Raw genomic sequence first — 16,207 nt, 5'->3', positions numbered from 1 at the left:
CAGGCGCGGTGGCTCACGCCTGTAGTCCCAGCACTTTGGGAGGCCGTGGCGGGTGGATTACCTGAGGTCAGGAGTTCAAGACCAGCCTGGCCAACGCAGTGAAACCCCATCTCTACTAAAAATACAAAAATTAGCCAGGCGTGGTGGCACACGCCTGTAATCCCAGCTACTAGGGAGGCTGAGGCAGAAGAATTGCTGGAGCCCGGGAGGCGGAGGTTGCAGTGAGCCGAGATTATGCCACTGCACTTCAGCCTGGCTGACAGAGCGAGACTCTGTCTCAAAAAGAAAAGAAAAGAAAAGTTTAAGATCTGTAGAGAAGATGATTTCTCATTGTTTCCAGAGTCCTTTATCCAGGTTACCATGTGTATGTGTGGCGTGGAGTCAAGGGCTGTGTTAGACCTCTTTGAGTGCTATATTCTTTCTAAACTTCCTTTTCTGCCTGTGTGTCTCCAAGTCTTCTCAAGGTTAAGAAAATACTTGAGCCATTTCTATTTGTTGGAGTCTCAGGTATATTTACAAAATGAAGAAATGACAATAGGGCTTTTTTTAAATGCAATGTTTTTATTTTTAAAAATACAGCATAGGGCAATTACACTGTGCACAAAATAAACACAGGACGTATAAAGAATGTTGATTGATAATGGACTTAGAGCAGCCCGATCTAATAACAGGGCAGAATTGTCTCACTCTGTCACCCAGGCTGGAGTGCAGTGGCACAATCACAGCTCACTGCAGCCTCAACCTCCCAGGCTCAAGCGATCCTCCCACCTCAGCCTCCTGAGTAACTGGGACTACAGGTGCACACCACCATGCCCAGCTGATTTTTTTATTTTTAGTAGAGATGAGGTCTTGCTGTTGCCCAGGATGGTCCTGAACTGAACTCAAGCAGTCCTCCTACCTCAGCCTCCCAAAGTGCTGGGATTACAGGAGTGAGCCACCACGCTCAGCTCAGGGCACAATTTAAAGCTGTAAAATAGATGCTATTTTTCAATCCTCTCAGGATTTCTCAGTGACTGTATATGTAAAACCTTGTTTGAAGAATATGTCTAAAAATCTAAACTCAAGGTTCTTGCGGATGCAAGGCCCAGGGTCAGGTGGTCTTATGCCCTGATCCCCCATAGGCCATCACGGACCAGGTATGAGCCCTTCTCCTAGACTTGCTTCCTCTAAGAAGCTGGTCGTCAGCCACAATCTTTACATAAGGAGAAGTACCAATCCCAGATTTCTAAGTGTTTCTGTTTTTCTTTCTGCTTCCTTGTGTTTTTCCCTGCTCTAAGTCCTAGCCTCCTCAGACCCCACCACCGCAGCTGGGCAGGCTTCTACTCATAGGAATGGGGGCCGAGGGTGGGGAAAAGGGCAGCCCTCCTCTCAGAGCCTCAGCATCACATGGTCAAACCCGGCTTCCCACAGACAGGTTTAGCAGTCGGGAAACCGGCAGAGCAGGCTGACATGGGCCCTCCCTCTCACAGCCTCTGGAAGGAAGGAAGAACATGGGGACACCGTGGACGGGATCGTCTCAGGCAGTCAGCACTGATCTCTCTCAGCCCCCCTCCCAAGGCTGTGGTGGTTCTGGAGATGATGGCGGAAGTGCCCTTGCCTTCCCTCCACAGCCTTCCCTGAGCACTCAGCTTCCCTTCCCTTCTTCCTGTCTTGTAGTGGTTGCAGCAGAGAGCTCCATTTGGCAGCGTGGTGGTGCTCTTGTCTATTAATGGAAACATTGGCCTGTCTCCCAGTATAACACAAGATAGGCCTATGCATCAGTTATGCAATCTTTGCTTTGATGACTTCATCAGAAAGGGTGGGTACAATAAGAGAGAAAGGCTCGGGTTGGGGGAAACAGTAGCTCAGGAGGGGAAAAAAATCTCCCTAGCAGCTGAAGACAGCTGAGACTGCTCCCCCTCCCTATTTTTAAATCAAGGAAAGAAAGGTAGCAAACATATGGGTAAAAAAAACCTAATGGAGCAGCTGACAAACCACTTTCAGTCCATGTGTCCTGACAGCGGCCACTTGCATGCTGGCAGAGGCTGTGCTCGTCTCAGTGGTGCAGGTTTCCCAGCCCTGGTGACTCAGGTTTTCTTACAGCTCCAAGGGAGAAGACAGTCTGTGGAGGCAATGGCAGTTTTCACCCACCTCTCGAGTTCTTGAACTCCAAAGGTCTGGCTGGTTCTGGCCATGCACTGTCGCTTCAAGCCTAAGACAGAGAAAAGCCATAGAGAGCTGGGTGGTGCCACAGAGAGCAGGCTTGTCCAGGTAGACCAAAGAATTCTTGGAAGATGGTCAGTACCTTTCCTCTGGGACTTAGGAGCTCTTTGTGGCAGCAATGGAAAGTCGACCTAGTTGCTGAACCTGTATCCAAGCCCAGTTGTTGAAGCCATGTACAGGTTTTGAAAGGGGACCTGCCACTTAAGCATGTCTGTTACACCCTCTAGAGCGTAAGGTGGGCTCAGAGAGAAATAGTCCAGGTCCCAGACGTAACCTGGGCCCCTCTTGAACTCTACATTTCACTCCATAATAGTTTAGCCTTATTCTTAACAAGCTTTTAAAAATAATACTAAAAGTAATATATATTCATAATATAAAATTTGAAAAAGCATAAAAATAAAAATCCCATATAATTCTTGTCTAACAAGACTATCCAGTGGCTAGTGTTTTAGAAACTGCTTTTTTTGTTTGTTTGTTTAACACCTGAGGACATAAAGAAAAAAAAAAAAAAAGAAACTGCTTTCCTCCCCTACCTTTCTTAACTATATATAGTAAGCTTGTTTCTATGTGATTAGATAGTCTAAGGAGGCATGATTTTTATTGGCTGCCTAGTATTCATGGTATGGATGTACCATAATTTATTTAATCAAGCTTCTATTGTTGTACACTAATGAACTTTTAACCAATTGAGAATTGCTTTGGTGGTGGAATTAATCACAAGAAAGGGATAAAAAGGACTCTAATTTACATCAAAGGCAGACGAAAAGCATAACTCTCAAAGTTGTGTTTCCATTGGAGGGACTTATGGTAACTATGTTCAAAGCACTGATAAGGACAAATGGTATTTTTGTTGCTTTTATCCCTGCAAAAAATGGCCTTGAAAGGCTGACCTTCCTGTGGCTGGTGGCATTCTCACATTTTGCACTGGACTGCCAACTTTAACCCTTTCTTTAGCATTCAGCAGAGGGTCAGCTCAGGAGCTCGGGGAAGCTGTCCATTATAGGGCCATCATTTTGTCCTCTCCAGTTATACCTGATGTTGGTTTAGGCTAGAATTCATTCCAGCCAATTAGTCAGTTGAGTTCAGTAAATCTGTATTTTGTTGCAGCCGTGGCCCTAGCTCTGTGCTGGATACTGGGAAGACTCATAGTCTTGGTCCCAAAGAAGCTAAAAGCCTTGCCAGGAAGGATGCCATAAGGATATCATCCTGCCAGGAAATGATCACTTGGAAGCATTTGGAAAGTTAGAAGTTCCTACCTCTCCCATGTTACTTAGTTAAGAATCAGTAGGTGTGTGTAATTTTGTATATACCATGATCATAAGCATAAAAATATGTTATTGCATCTGGGATAAAACTGGGAGGAAATATAAAAACACATCAAAATATTAACAGTGGTTACCTTTGAGTGTTAAAAATGAGTGTTAGCTTTTTTCTGTATACTTTTTTTCTATCTATACTTTTCTCCATTTTTTTTCTCTGTACTTTTTTTTTCTATCTATACTTTTCTGCATTGTTTTTCATATGTTCCCCAGCAATTGGGAAGCAGAGGAAGGAATCAGCAATTTATATATTTTTAAATAATTATATTTTTTAAATAATTGCCGTATCAATTAAGCATTTAGCTCCCAAAATAATGGGGACCAAGACCTTTTTGTTTGTTTGTTTGAGACAGAGTGTCGCTGTATTGTGCCCAGGCTGGAGTGCAGTGGTGCAATCTCAGCTCACTGCAACCTCCGCCTCCCAGGTTCAAGCAATTCTCCTGCCTCAGCATCCTGAGTAACTGGGACTACAGGTGCACGCCACCAAGCCTAGCTAATTTTTGTATTTTAGTAGAGATGGGGTTTCACCATGTTGGCCAGACTGGTCTTGATCTCCTGACCTCAGGTGATCCACCCGCCTTAGCCTCTCAAAGTGCTGGGATTACAGGCATGAGCCACCATGCCTGGCCTGGCCATGACAAGTCTTGTTCCCCTTTATTTTAGGAGCTAAAGCTAGAGCCAGAAACACAGCACTTCCCTCACCCTGAAGGATGCCCTGCATGATCAAGAGGTTTCGGCAGTAAGAATAACCACCACAGGCTGTTTGTTATGTGCCAGTCACTGGGCCCATGGTGGAGCTGAGTTTCTACCCAGGCCTGTGGGGTTCCCCCAATGTACACTGTTCCTTTCTAGAAGCTGAACCAAGAGCTTTGCTGAACCCATTTAGCAGCCTTCGCATTGGGCCCCAAGTTATTGCTGTTTCAGTGATAAGCCTCCTAAATTGATGAACTCTGCCTCAAACTCTGTCATCTTGGGGACACAACCATCACGCATCACAAAACAAACCTTTTAATCCAATCTTCTTCAATAATCTGCTGAGACAGAGGAGTTTAGATGGAGTGGGCCCTTTTGGAGCTCTGCTATGAATTTATTGTAAACACCTCTCCAAACCCACAGTAAAAATTTTTCTGGAAAAAGAAAGTTTGTAAAAGAAAATCAAATCACTGCCTTGACACCTGATCAACTTCAAAGGGAATTCTAAGGTTTTATTTTATTTTGTTTCTTCCTTCCACTTATGGTTGAATGATCTAATCTTATGCCCTTTCTTTAAATGTCAAAGTTGATACCACAGAGGCATCCCAATTTTGGGTAGCAGGCAACATATAAAAAAAAAATGATGCATATTTTGGTGCTCTTTCAGTTGCATCCTTTGATCCCAAGGGTTTCTACCTTTTTATTCTATGCCCATTCCTCTCCCCACCCCCTTCTCATTTCTTTTTACTCCAACATCCTCCTGGGTGGTCTGCTCAATTTAGACCAGATGCATGTTATGGTCAGTGGAAAAGTCAGAATCCCAGAGACGCCACCACCAGCTGTGGGACATCAGACAAGTTCCTTAACCTCTCAGAAATTCGGGCTTAAAAAAAAAAAATCAACAAAATGAGTTAAACATACAGGTGAAAGCCCCTAGTAGAGTGTTTTGCAATGAGTAGGTGCCCCATAAGTGTTACATTCTTCATATTTGAAGAACTCTTTCAGTCAGAGGGAACTTTCCTCAAATCATAGCTTTCCATAGTTCACCTTATTACACCAGGGACTTGTAAGCCTAGGGATGTCTGATGCTCCCCTTAGCAAGGGCATTATAGGGGACTCACCCTTACTCAGTCATGGGTGCTCCTCAGCCTCCACAGCACAGTTGCAACTGGAGTAGTCGGTCCTGAAAGAATTGGCTCCTTTCGGCTATGGGCTCCTTTCAGAATTCTTGGGTTTGCATTGCAAACATCACTGACCTGAGCAACCCTCTGAAAATTTTGAGAATTTTGTTCCAAAGCAGGAAACTTTGCAATAGAAACCTAAGCAACTCAGCACCCTGACTTGCTTTTGAAAGTGCAGCTTTGCAATCTAATCAGGGCACAGGATTATTTGCCCCAATGATTCTCTATGGGACATCGTAATCACCTGGAGAGCTTGTTAAAACACCCCCAAAAGTTCTAATTCAGGAGGCCTAGAGGGGAGCCTGGGAATTTGCATTTCTAACAAGCTCCCAGGTGGGGATTAATGCATTTGATCCTGGAACCACACTTTGAGAACCCCTAATTTAGTTCATTTTTCCCAAGTTGCCCATACTGGGAATGGGGAGGTTTTAGAATATTCTTAGCTATTTCCTTTCTATGACACTTCATTAACTATGTCACCTCCAAAATTTCCATTGTCAAGGAGTCTTATGAGTATGGTTTTCATTTCAGGGAGTGGGGACTGAGAGAGGTCAGATGGCTTGCCTGAACCTCTGGGAGTCACAACCAGGCGCCTCTGTCTAGCCATCATGGGTGTTCGATTCATCCTGTGCTGCTCAATAACATAAAACTGCTGCGCTCTTTGGCCAAGCAATTGTCATGTTAGCTTTCACCTCTGATACATACTTCCGCCTTCTCAAACTTACTAATAAAACTTTCAATAGTATCTTTGCAGGAGAAAGCCTCTGGATTCTGCTGAGAGGTTGGATGTAGCTATCTTTTGATATATAAAATTTAGTCGAAATCCCACTTGGGCTAAAGATTCCTTCCTTTAAAAAAATTTTTTTTTTTACTTGACCCAATTCAGAGTGAGTGAGTGAGTTTGTGTGTCTGAAAAGCACAGGTTTTCTGGGGCATCCTTTTTGTTTATGCATTGATTTATTTTTACTCTTTCCTGCCACGAACAATCCTCATCTCTGTCCTCGTGTCCTTCCCAGCCACTAACACACACGATGTGGCGGGGCCTGGGAAATGCGCCCGCCAGAGCACACCGCAGCCTCGCGGGCTCCCGAGCGGCGCGCGCGGGCCGAGGACCTCCAGGGCCCCTCGCGGGTCTCCCGAGCGCCGCCGCGCCGCCCCTGCCCGCGCCCGGGACCGCCTCGTGGGCTTCTTTGTTAGGGCCGCCTGCGCCGAGAGGCAGTCTAGGTCCTGCCGGGGACGCATGGGCCCCACTCCTGACTTCCTAGCCGGAGTCCCCTAAGGACTTGTAAGCATATAGGCTCGAGTCGAGAGGCTAAATTAGGCCCCAGGGGACTTTTTCAATAAAACCCTAAATTTCATTTAGGTTGTTCGTAGGCCAAGCGATTGCAAGGACTCTGGGCCGAAGCAGCGGTGCCGGGCCGACCCGAGGCTCGCTCCTTATCGCCCCCTCCCCGCGCCGGCTTTGTGCAGCTGGGGTCCTGGAACCCAGTCCCTCCCGGGCTGTCGGCCCTGGGATCTGGTGTCCGCCACCCTCCCCCCGCCGGAGGTCGCCACTGCCCCCCTACCCCACTCCCAGCCCTTCCGTTTCCTTCCACGTACCCTTCCCGCGCCCTCCCCCACCTGAATTCTCCCTCCCCTCTGGCTGGAAGAAAAGTCAGTAATAAGAAACCAGTTCAGTGTCAGTCGGAGGAGGGGGGGAGATAACCCCAGAGATACACGGCAATGGAGAGAGAACTCATTTTGTGTAAAGAGGGCCTGGAGTCACCAGGGAATTCCTGGATTGTCTCAGGCTGTCGTGTGTGATGTCCATCACGCCGTGCGAACACCATCTGCTCGGTATTATGCTCTCAGTTGCCAGGCTACCTGCTGTACGCAGTAACACTTGACTGCCTGGCTCCACGTTCGCAGCGCTCGCCCAGACGCGCGGGGCGGGGGCCGCGGAGGGGCGGGCGGGAGCCCTGATTAAGCCATCTGCGAGGGGAGGGGCGCGGGCGCAGCGGCGGCCGGGCGCGAGGCCGGGCTGACACCACCATCTGCTGGGGCGCGGGAAGAACGGCAGCTGCTCTGCGTTCCCCCGGCGAGGGACGCCTGGAAAAGGCTGAAGCCCTGGGCGTCCTGAAGCCCGTTATCCACGGGGTCCCCGTCACCCCAGCCTCCTCGCTGCCGGCCGTCTTTTGTGATTCCCTGCTCTTTGGTTCGCCGCCAGCAACGCTGGCCCCTCTCACCCAAACACTATGCATGTTCTTGAAAACACTTCAGAAAAATAAAGCTTCCCTACGCACAGATTTGTAAATAAACAGCTGGCTGTTCTTGGGAGATATTTTTACCACAACTGTTTTTTGAAGTCGAAAACTGCCTGTTTGGGGGAGGTAAGGGTGCTTTTGACACCTCCTGCCTCACTCTAGCCTTTAGAAAATTGCTGAGATCTTTTCCCTGGAGGGGAAGATATGTAAAACAGGTTCGTTGGTTTTGATTTCTGTCTCCTCCTTTTATTTTACTGAAGAGTGAGAGGGTTGGGCGAGTAATGAAGATCTATGTAGCCAGTTGGATTTTTGAGGGGAAGAAACTGTGTTAAGATTCTTGGGAGAAGCAAGGGAGGTCGTTGGGCAAGGAGTGGATTGGAGAACAAGCCAGTAATTACAACTAAAAATACTGCATCATTTGGCTTCAAGGCATTACATTTCGCATGACGAAAGCTCAGCCTGGTTTTCTCTAATTGCACAACACAGTGTGTGTCCATCTTAGAAACAAGAGCAGTGGCTTGAAATCCTGAAATTTGACAGACTATTTCTCATTAAGCCCTCTGAGACTGGAGGTTAAAAGAAGCCATGTATTACGAAACAGTTAGTGGCCTCGGCCAGCTTAATGTATAAGGCAAGTCACTGAGTACATCTTCACACTTCGAAATACACCTCAGAGTCGGGGGCTGTAGGTGTCTCTCATCCACTGTTGAATGCCGCAGAGCTTGTTGGGAAAGTACTAAAGATGTTTCATATGGAAGGCAGTCGTTTAAGAATGCACATAGTGGCTGGAAGCAGTGGCTCATGCTTGTAATCCCAACATTTTGGGAGGCCAAGGCAGGAGGATTGTCTGAGGCCAGGAGTTCAAGACCAGCCTGGGCAACACAATAAAACCCCCATCTATACAAAGAATTTAAAAATTACTAGGGCATGGTGGCGTACACCTGCAGTCCCCCACCTACTCAGGAGGCTGAGGCAGGAAGATTGCTTGAGCCCAGGAGTTGGAGGTTGCAGTGAGCTATGATCATACCATTGCACCCCAGCCTGGGCAATGGAGTGAAACCCTGTCTCTAAAAAATAATAATAAAATAATGCATACAGCCCTTCCTGCCTGTAGGTCTTCAGTGAGAAGCCTGAAGGCAAAACCTCTGGGAGGGAATTATTTGGGGAAATATATAATCCTATCCCTTTGGAAGGGTTTTTTTTTTCACACTGTGCTTTTGAAGTATTTCTTTTTGGCCCAGGAAGACACGGGCAAAAAGTGGTTTGATGTATCATCGTCACCCCATTTGCCTCTCTCTTTCTTTTCCCAGTGGAGAGGAGGCTGGGAAAGCAACACTTCTTCACTCCTTACTACTTCCCCAGCTGTGCGGGCTGGTCACACAGGACAAGCACATCTCAAAGTGCACAAAGATAAACGGCCATCCCAGACCAACCCTCTCAAAAAATCAAGCTGAAGAAAACTTTATCTTCCCTCGGGCCTCATTTTCTTTCCAACTCTCTCCTCCTTATCAAAACTGGAAAGTATCAAATATACTGAGACAGAAAAAACAAACTACATATCTGCATTTTTGCTGATTGGCTGTTTATATGTCAGTGTGAATTCATTTGTTAAAGTGTAAAGACAATCAGCCATTTGTCCCTAAAGGTGCCAAGAAACAGCTTTATTTCACTGGAAGGAAGGGCTTGGAAAACAGGTAGCAAATGTTTGGGGGAAATGGGAAGACCCTGAAATATCTAGGCCCCTCCAAGGGTTAGTCCTGAAGTAAACTTTCTGGTAGCACAAAACTTCCTGGCATTTTTTAGAATAAGATCTTTTTATTAACATCAAAAATATTTCCTAGCTGTCTTTGTGTATGTATAGAGAAAATACACAAAGGCAAAACGTCTTATTAATTTCAGCTACAGCATTTACACATAAAAAATAGAACGCCGTGCACTTATGAGAGACACACTATATAGGTCTACAGGCTGTTCTTAGGTGCACACTTAACACCATGAAGACACGCCTGGGAGAGGCCTGAGCTGATAGGAATACTGAATTGAGAATCACAATTAGCGTTCTGCTTACTCATGTAACCAAATACCACCTGTACCCCCATAACTTATGGAAAAATTTTTTAAAAATTTAATTTTTTAAAAAAAGTAAAGACAAGCTATCTGTTACAAAAAAAAAAAAAATAACGTTCTAGTTCTGCTAGTTCTGTGTCTTCCATTCATTGATTGTGTGACCTAGGCTACTGCACGAACAAACCAGAGCTTCTTGGGCGATTGTTTCTAGGGTAAGAGGAGTAGCATTTTGGTTTGGTTTGGTTTTTGTTTGTTTTGCTATTTTGTTTTGTTTGGAGGGAAGAAGAGCAACTGAAGATGCAGTTGAGGTCAGTCATAGTAGAGAGGGAAGCCTGCATGGTTCTACAGCACACCACAGAAGGAAGGAGGAACACAAGCCCAAGCCATAGGGAATCAAATCCAGGATGATCTCTCTAGGAGAGACAGAGAGAAACTTCACCTATTTGCTTTGAGAAAAAACTGCCAATATGTTTAATGGTATCTGCAGTGGAAAGGCAATAAAGTAAAAAGAAGAAAAATATTAAAATCCCATTTGGATTTAAAAATTTTTAAATGATAGAGTTGTTCACATTTGCTTCTTACTATTTAGGTCTCATAATAGTGCTTCACAAAATGACTGTGAATATCCTTATATGTGTGCCCATTTAATCTGTGTCAGCTCCTCCATGTTCACATTAATTACGTGAAATTTTAATGAGGTAGAAGGAATTTCTGCAGAATGTTCAGACCATACTTGCCACTGCTAGGTAGTCTTGGTAGAAAAAATAGGAAAGGAAGTGACTAGAAATTGAATCTGGGCCACACACCTATTCTTCCCATTCACTGTTTTCCCGTAATAGTCTATACTGTCCAGCTCAGAGCATAAACTTCGCCTTTGAGCACATTCTCCATGTAGTCACCTGGGCTGTGTGGAATTAGGTCTTTACCACTTGACCTCCTCTTCCCTAAGGACCAGTCCTTAAAAGTTGCCATTATTCGACTGGCTGACATATAATTATAGAATCAAGTGACCCAATCCAACACCCCATGTTTAAATTATCCCAGACATAGAAGACTCAATTCTATTTTTTTTTTTTTTTTGAGACAGAGTCTCACTCTGTCGCCCAGGCTGGAGGGCAGTGGCGCGATCTCGGCTCACTGCAACCTCCGCCTCCCGGGTTCAAGCAATTCTCTGCCTTAGCTTCCCGAGTAGCTGGGATTACAGGCGCCCGCCACCATGTCCGGCTAAATTTTTTTTTTTTTTTTTTTTTTTTTTAGTAGAGACAGGGTTTCACCATCTTGGCCAAGATGGTCTCGAACTGACCTTGTGATCCACCCAAAGTACTGGGCCTCCCAAAGTACTGGGATTACAGGCCACTGCACCCAGCCGACTCAATTCTATTTTTAAAGATATTAGGAGATTACATAGCTTTGGTCAGTGCAAAACATTCCCAGTTCTCACCATCAACAACTCTGGCCAGGAGGATTTTTCTTTTTGACATATATCTAAGCTCTCAAATGTTGCAACTCATTAGAATTCCATCAAATATCAGATGTGTTGATTAACAAATTCCTGCAGTTTTCTGCAAATGTCCCTCCTACTTGCAAAGAATACGTCCATTTGGCCAAGTAAACAGTAAGAAATAAGGATTAACAGGTGAGGTCAGGATGTCTCTCGTGTTCCAGACTTTAGGTGAGCTCAGCCTGAGGGCTTATTCCCTTTCCTTGGAGGAACACAGGATGTTAGTTGAAAATCCAGTCCATATGCAATAGTCAGTCCCATCCGAAACAGACTGGACTTGGCCTTGGAATTCCCAGAGCCATGCTCTCTTACTGTCCCTTGTGGCCTCTCTCATTCTACTCAGGTAAGGTCGGGTTTGAAGATACTTTCATGGAAATGCAATGCGTGCCACTCAAAAACCCTCTAGTCCATAAGCTGGGACTTCTGCCCCGTTCTCTTTTTCCAGGGGCTTCCCTTCAAACGGCAGTGAGTCTCCATGGGGAATCCCTGCATCTCTCTCTCTCTTGTCTTCCCAGGAGCAGCATCCAGTTGGACTTCCCCGAACCACAGGCCCCATGCAGTCCTCCGTGCCCCCAGGCTCAGGTGGCATGGTCTCAGGAGCCAGTCCCGCAGGCCCCGGCTTCCTGGGCAGCCAGCCCCAAGCAGCCATCATGAAGCAGATGCTCATTGATCAGCGGGCCCAGTTGATGGAGCAGCAGAAGCAACAGTTCCTGCGGGAGCAAAGGCAGCAGCAGCAGCAGCAGCAACAGATTTTGGCAGAACAGGTAACATGCCCCTTGGCATGATTCATTCATTCAGCAAGCACTTATTCAGCACCTGCCTGCTGCCTGTGAGGAAGTGGCAGTTCACATCCTCCGTCAAGATGCTCACGGTCTAGCATTTCCCAGGATCACAAGAGAACCTGAAGAATTTAGACCTTTCAATTAGTTAGGGTTTTTCCTATAATGAATTAATTTGTTCTTAAAAGACAGGCTCCAGCCATCAATTTGAAGGCCTGTGTGCCAGAGACATTTCTTTGATTCAAGTCTGACTCCTTTTCTTCTGATTTCTGGTACGGGGTCTGTGTAATCAGCACATGGTGGGGACTGTCTCACATGCTCCATAAGCCGTAATATTTCTAGCTTGAAGAAAAAAATAATAATTCAGAGAACTCTGTTTCTTAGAGGAAATTGACAGGAGGAGGAATTGAGGAGAATTCTATAGAATGGGTAATGAACAATGGATCGGGAACAATAGCAGGACAATAAGGCCTACAGAACTACCTAGAAACCTGAACTCTGGGTCACACACATGGTGCAAACTTAAGAAAACTCCCCACAGCTTTTAAAACAGCTCAGGAAATCTGTGAGTTAAAGGAAAGCCTAACACAAATACAGCTTTACCTTAGGCATCTTTGTCCACCCTCGCCCTATAATTCCTCAGCTTTGAGAGAAAGCCTTCCCTGCAGACTGCTCCTGTAGGTTTCAATTTGTTTTGTTTTTAGAGATGCCCGTACCTGACTTAGCATTATCCTAGGGAAGGGCCGGAGGCTGTCCACAAGAGATCCCCAGGCAGCTTCTGTGGGGGTCTGCACAGAGAATCTTGCACAGCAGGCTGTTTCTTATAGGAGGTGTGAGGTTGTCATATAAAGCTGAAGGCCCAACATAGGTCTGCCTCACAGTTATCCTTCTAGAATGTTCCTGATAGGGTCAGAATTTTGTAAATTTTTTCTTAAAGAAATAGAGATGGGGTCTCACTATGTTGACCAGGCTGGTCTCAAACTCCTGGCCTCAAGTGACCCTCCCATCTCAGCCTCCCAAAGTGCTAGGACTACAGATGTGAGCCACCATGCCCTGCCAGAATTTTGCAACTTTACTAAGCATCCACCACCGCGTATCCTGTGTAGGACACAGGCCCATTGAGGTCCCTATTAACCAAGAACAGCAGTTCAAAGTAACACCAGGCATCTCCCAAAGAGAAAAATTATACTGCTGAGCACAGTTCACTTATGTTCCCTTTTTTTTTTTTTTTTTTTTGCTTTTGTTCCTGAACAGCTGTGTAATTATCTCCCTTTTTACCAAGGTCAGTCAGCCGCCTGGCAGCTATTGTACAAACAAACCTCTATCCCTCTCACCTACATAAGGTGTGCGACAAGGAGCCATGCTAATCTCTCTCAGGCAGTGATAAATGGAGCTGCCGAGGGCAGCTGGGCTCTGTAAATCCTCTCCTCAGCCAATCCCAGGAAATCTCAGGTGTGCCTGATGTTTTGAGTGATGGCTTTTGATATGTGTGCTGTGACCAAAGACACAAAGAAGGCCCAGGGCAAGCAGGCAGAGCTCAGCTGTGCAGCCCAGGGGTGTTCCCACATGGTGAGGCCAGCTCGGCCCTGGGGAGCACAGGGCGTGGGAAGAGTGTGAGAAGAGACACGTCAAGATGATGCCCCTAGACAAGGAGGTGAGAGGTCAGGGGAGACCCCTCAGAATCCAGAGCATGGAGAGAGCTGGGGCTTCTTGGGAAAGACAAGGGAAATGGGAAGCCGTGACCTGCGGATCATTCCATGGCAACAGTGTGTACCAAAAGATGATAAGGGATGAGGGGAGGATCACTTTCCTCAGGGCCAGGATTTGTCCATTCTTTTGCATGTGATGTGATTTTGGAAAAACCACTAACTTCCCTCTTCATCTGCCAGATTAGGTTTTAATAATTTCAGAGCCTCATGTAGCTGCTTTAAGGATCACATAAGATCATGTGTGTAAAATGTTTTGGAAGCTGTATGTGCTGCACACATGTATGTGGGGGCCTGTCACGTGGCCCTGGTGTCAGTGAATGTCATGTGAGAGCTGCAGCCACATGGCCCAGCCAGGTCAGTGGAGCATCTTGCCTGTACCTGAGGAGGATACAGATTTAGTGCAGGTTGTCCAAGTGCAGGTCTACGAGGAGTAAGTGCTCAACATTTTTTTTTTTTTTGAGACACGGTCTCGCTTTGTCACCCAGGCTGGAGTGCAGTGGCATGATCTCGGCTCACTGCAACCTCTGCCTCATGAGCTCAAGCAATCTTCCCACCTCAGCCTCCAGAGTAGCTGGGACCACAGGCAAACACCATCACGCCTGGCTAATTTTTGTATTTTTAGTAGAGATGGGGTTTCACCATGTTGGCCAGGCTGGTCTCGAACTCCTGGGCTCAAGCAATCTGCCTGCCTCGGCCTCCCAAGGTGCTGGGGTTACAGGTGTGAGCCACGGCACCCGGCCAGCTCTCAGTTTTTTGTTTTGAGAGTGAATACTGCCAGATCAACACCAATCTCGGTTGCTGCAGCATTGAAAGTGTCCTCACACTTTGGATTTTGGAAACAGATTTTGGGTTTCCTGTAAGGACATGTGAGGGAAAACAGAAAGATTTGGGATCTTACATATTTTGGGAAACTTTAAAATGATTCTCAGTAGACTTGGCAATCAGAGCAAAGCAGGTTGAAAGTAGGCATGAATTCACATTTAATGCCGTATTCTCAAAAAGTGCAAAGCACATCACCTCTCATCCATTCACAAAGGTTAGACAGAACTTACAAACATTCTAGATCATGAAGTCCCATCATTTTACAAATGAGGAACTGAGGTTATGTGAGGAAACTGAGCTTATGTGATTTATATGAGATCACAGAGCTAGAGAGAGACAGAGCCAGGATGGAACTGAGGACTCCTGATTCCTGACTCCAGGATACACCCTCAGTCCCCCACAGGCTGCCAGGGGCTCATTCCTAGTCATAAGTGGGACAGTTAAATTCTTATATTATATGGGAAGTTTGACTGAGGAGAAGCTGTTAAATGCTCAACTTACTCTCAATAATGCCCTTCTATTGCTGCCTAAAAGATTTGCGTGGTTTCTTGTCTACACTTTAATGGTCTACACAATCAATTAATTTCAACAGTTTTCTGTAGAACATTATGGTAGGCACCACGGGATGGGGTCAACAAGTCAGAGGCTGTTTTTTTCTTTGGTTGCCAGAATACTGGCTGGCCTTGTAGAGAAAGAGAAAAAGAAAAGAAAATTATAGAGCAGCCCAGGAACAAACACAAGAGAAAAAATTGAAATAAACACAGGCGTTAAGAGGTGGTCAGTGTGTGTTGTTTTTATAATGAACACTCTAAAGAACAGGGACCTTGTTGTATATTCTTTATAGCCCTTGCAGATGAAAGGTACTTAATGAATATTCAGCAGCTGCAGGGAGCAGGTTAAACAACATCCCGAAGGTCACACAAGCTACTTGACGGCAGACCTAGAACTAAAACCTCTTTCTCTGCTCTTTCTGCATCACTCTTATTTTCTTTCCCTTTGCACATACAGCACGATAATGATAATAGCCTTCCCAGTATATTGGTAGCAACACTAGCAATGCAGCATCCCCGTGAGTGGAAGAAGAAAGACTAAAATGCAGGCCTCCTGGTTCGCTGGTATATGTGGAATCCCACATGGTTTCCTCAAAGCAGTAAATGCTGAATAGTTTACATGTAGAGATGTATTTTACAGGCAGTGTGGCTTCATGGGAATAAGATTAGCCTTTTTTGTATAACCCCTGAGGATCTCATCTTCCTATGCCCAAAGCATCCACTTAGGTCATTAAAAAGCAGTTGCTTGTCCCTTTGAACTCAGTCCCCACAGCGCTAAGGAAAGCATGCAGGCTGATGTTGAGCAGTCCACGTCAAAACCCCTTCCCGCAGCATGCATTCTTCATGAGCCAGCAAGTCCACACATCAGAAATACATACAGATGTCCACCAAAGGCATGTACGGGAATGTTCACAGCAGTCACATTCGAAACACAAAAAACTAGAAATACCAAAGGTGACATCACTAGTAGAATGAGTAAATAAATTAAGGTATATTCATATGATGGAATACTATCCAACAGTGAGAATGAACAAGCAACAAGAATTCACATCCACGTGGATGAATCTCACAAATACAGTGGTGAATGCAAGAAGCCAGACACAAAAGCAGCATCATGTGAATCCTTTTCTGCAAAGTACA

At 45.7% G+C, this 16,207-nt stretch overlaps 1 protein-coding gene and 1 long non-coding RNA gene across 5 annotated transcripts in view; one reads left to right on the top strand and one right to left on the bottom strand.

The window, feature by feature from the left end:
- Positions 1-16,207, top strand: part of MAML3 (mastermind like transcriptional coactivator 3) — a 441,377-nt gene that overhangs the window by 415,743 nt on the left and 9,427 nt on the right. For all 4 annotated transcript variants that reach the window (XM_055275957.2, XM_055275959.2, XM_063638210.1 and 1 more), the window contains one exon: positions 11,722-11,970. In XM_055275957.2, coding sequence (XP_055131932.1) covers positions 11,722-11,970 — 249 coding nt within the window. The remainder of the gene's footprint in view (positions 1-11,721; positions 11,971-16,207) is intronic.
- LOC134736496 (uncharacterized) lies at positions 542-5,318 on the bottom strand. Its single transcript, XR_010120552.1, has 2 exons — positions 4,527-5,318; positions 542-2,191 (listed from the first exon to the last, which is right to left on the bottom strand). It is a non-coding gene; the product is annotated as an uncharacterized lncRNA (long non-coding RNA).

The sequence above is a fragment of the Symphalangus syndactylus genome, chromosome 4 (genome assembly GCF_028878055.3).
Source record: "Symphalangus syndactylus isolate Jambi chromosome 4, NHGRI_mSymSyn1-v2.1_pri, whole genome shotgun sequence".
NCBI classification, from domain to species: domain Eukaryota; kingdom Metazoa; phylum Chordata; class Mammalia; order Primates; family Hylobatidae; genus Symphalangus; species Symphalangus syndactylus.
The sequence above is the reverse complement of the archived record's forward strand: the minus strand, read 5'-3'. Positions and strand labels throughout refer to the sequence as shown.